The sequence below is a fragment of the Apis laboriosa genome, unplaced genomic scaffold (assembly GCF_014066325.1).
Source record: "Apis laboriosa isolate Shangri-la unplaced genomic scaffold, ASM1406632v1 scaffold53_cov140, whole genome shotgun sequence".
Classification (NCBI taxonomy): Eukaryota; Metazoa; Arthropoda; class Insecta; order Hymenoptera; family Apidae; genus Apis; species Apis laboriosa.
In genome coordinates, this window is record NW_025223656.1 from 2,288,950 (window position 1) to 2,292,209 (window position 3,260).

Here is a 3,260-nt window from a genome sequence, read left to right on the forward strand (position 1 = left end):
ATTTTCAAAGATTTTATAAATTTTTATTAGTTTTTTCATTCATTTTACATTTGATAAATTTTTAGTAATTTATTAAATTTAATAGTAATTTTTGTTTTTTATTACAAAAATTTTTAATAGAAAAATATTATTTGAAATTATTTTAGAAATTTCTAGATAATCGAATGTATTCCCATGTGTTTTCGAATACCTTGCGCAACTAATCTTTTCGTCCTACTTTATTACATAATGTAAGTATAAAAATTCAGTTGGAAGTTTCGAAGATCATTGCTGTATCTATCTATTCAATAAAGTGTGCGTTTTTTTTTCGTAATCGGAATAGATATTCCGGAATAGATATTCGATATTCTTATTGTCTTTATAAATTTGTTTGATACGTTTTTCTACATCAGATACTCCATAACATTTTTGATATATATAATATTAATATATAATTTATTCTATTTAATAAAAGAAAATAAATTTGAAATATTATTAATGACAAGTTTACTTTTAAAATTCTCTTTTATTTGGCTGTAATTCGCTGCAATGGACTATGTACATTTTCTTTCTTTCTATGTCAGTTCCATTTTTTCCTCCGATTTCTTCTTTACTGTAATAATCCAAAAAATCATTTCGTACTTGGAAAGAATGACTTATTTTTATCAGAATTATGGCAGTACAAATTTGAACCATTATATTTTCAAAAATAGTGGCGATACCTATAATTTTTAAATGATTGCACTGGAAGCGCAAAATATTGCTCTTTAAAATGCATTTTCATTCGGCACGATCCATTTTTGAGTTTTATCGTCATTCAAATGAAAGGACAATTTTTAACTTTTTACCTTAAAAATTTAGACAATTTTGGATCACTATATCTTCCAAGTATATAGCAATATCTGTAATTTTTAAATGATCGTTGCAAGGAACAAAAAGAATTGATAATGTAATAAAAAATTGATAATGTAATGATAATATTTTTAAGGAATGTGTTATTGTTAACATTGTTCACTAATAATCTGAATTAATTTTGAGTATAATTATTTCAATTTTTCAAATTTAGTATTAATAAATAAAAATATGATTTAATATATTCTCGTTTTAATTTTCTCTACAATATAGTGAAGAAAAAATACATGATTTCATTTTTTTAAAGAACAAAGAAATTTTTGTTCTAATGAATATAACTTGTTAATAAGTTTTTATATTAAAAATGTATATATCATATGTCGTCGCAGATATCGAGGCAAACAACATGTAAAATATCTCATAATTTAAAATATTTTTAAACTTAAAATATTGTATAAATTTTAACATTGAATTAATTTTCTATAAACATTATCCAAGATTATACTTAATACTTAATAATTATAACAAATTAATTAAATAAAATTATCATCCTTTTTTTTATTAAAATAAAAAAACTTATTATAATAATTTACTATTTTTAATTATTCAGAAAAAAAAATAATTAAGAAGAATGTGGAAACAATAATTAACATTAAATAACATAAAATAATTTCGAACAATATTTTTTTTTAAATTTTTATTGACGAGTTTATATTAACAAAAAACATTGACTAATCACGTAATCAATGTGTAGGTAACTAGAAGCGGAGCGAGTATTTATATGCCATTAGTGATTATAATTAATCATTAACCATGTGTGAAGTAAATGATAAATCATCCGATTGATCGGATGATACATTGCCTTCGTGTGTATTATTTTCTGATGATGTTTTATCTATCAATTTAATCAATTTAGTGTTATGCAAATCTGTTAAGAATATCTTTAAGGATAAGGATATATACCAGAATACTATCAATGTTAAAAAAAGATATCCAGGAGAAAAGATTTCACGAATTTTCTTAAACGGTTGATTTTATGTATTTATTTGATTAATTTTTTTTTAATTTAATATAGTTCATGTAATATAATTGTTTATTCAAAATACATATTTTTTATAATAAAAAAAAATAATTGTATATGTAAGTTTCTTCAATATGTTGCTTCAATTTATTTGTGTTCATGACACATAAGACAATATTTTTCGTTAATAATTCGTTAATAATATCAAAAATAATAAAGAAAATTTTTGCAAAGGAAAATATCACTTGATATTATCTTAAGAATTTCTGAATAATTGAATGTGTGATCCCATGTTTTTGGAATATTTTGTACAATCTTTTTGTCCTATTTTTCTACATGATGTAGCAAGTAAGTATAAAAAGTATTCAGTCGGAAGTTTCGAAGATAATTGTTGTATATATGTATTCAATAAATTATGCGTTTCTTCTTCGTAATCCAAATAGATATTTGATATACCTATCTCTTCATAAATTTCTTTCACACGTTTTACTTTTTCTTCATCAGCTCCTCCATAACATTCCTAGATTATATTAATATTATTAATAACTTATTTCATTTAAAAGAATAAATTTGAAATATTATTAATGATACATAAAAATGATATATAATAAGTTTACTTTTAAAATTTTCTTTTGTTTGGCTGTAGCTCGCTGCAATGCAACCACAATAGGCCATGTACATTTTCCTTCTTGTATGTCAGTTCCACTTTTTCCTCCGATTTCTTCTTTACTGTAATAATCCAAAAAATCATTTTGTACTTGGAAAAGATGACTTATTTTTATCAGAATTTTTTCTGCTTCCCTATGCATTTCTGGATCGATTATGTCAGCCTATAAACAATGTATAATTAAACTAAAGTAAAAAGGAAAGGAAAAATTGATATTTTTTAAATATAAATATTATTATAAGAAATAATAAAATTATTGCTAACAAATAGTGCAATTAAATATACATACGAAACGCATAGCAAGACTGAATGGAAGAATAAATGAGAAGTAAGATGTTTTATATTTTACTAAAGTATTGTATTGGTCCATAGAGAAAAGATCAAAATTCGCCTTCTTTCCCCAATTTGTTGATATCAATATATCTAGACATTGACCATGCCCTGCTTTTTTATTATACTGCAAATTACATAAATATTTGATAAATCATGTTTTAGTAATTGTTATAATTATTATAAAATTTAAATTTATATAAAAAAAATATATATAGCAAAATTCAAAATTGTTGAATATATTCTTAAAATATATTGTATTATAAATAATCGTTATATAAAAAATTTTGAAACAATATTATACATATATATAATATTATACAATATTATATACGTTTTTATTACTATTAATATTTTTAATAAAAAAGTATTTATTAAAATTGATAAAATATGTATTAAAGAAAAAAAAAA

At 21.6% G+C, this 3,260-nt stretch overlaps 1 protein-coding gene across 3 annotated transcripts in view; it reads right to left on the minus strand.

The window, feature by feature from the left end:
* Nucleotides 1–1,565: 1,565 nt before the first annotated feature.
* Nucleotides 1,566–3,260, minus strand: part of LOC122717634 (farnesyl pyrophosphate synthase-like) — a 36,267-nt gene continuing 34,572 nt past the window's right edge. For all 3 annotated transcript variants that reach the window (XM_043941880.1, XM_043941878.1, XM_043941879.1), the window contains 3 exons: nucleotides 2,809–2,976; nucleotides 2,470–2,682; nucleotides 1,566–2,372 (listed from right to left, as the gene is read on the minus strand). In XM_043941880.1, coding sequence (XP_043797815.1) covers nucleotides 2,109–2,372; nucleotides 2,470–2,682; nucleotides 2,809–2,976 — 645 coding nt within the window. In that variant the 3' untranslated portion in view covers nucleotides 1,566–2,108. The remainder of the gene's footprint in view (nucleotides 2,373–2,469; nucleotides 2,683–2,808; nucleotides 2,977–3,260) is intronic.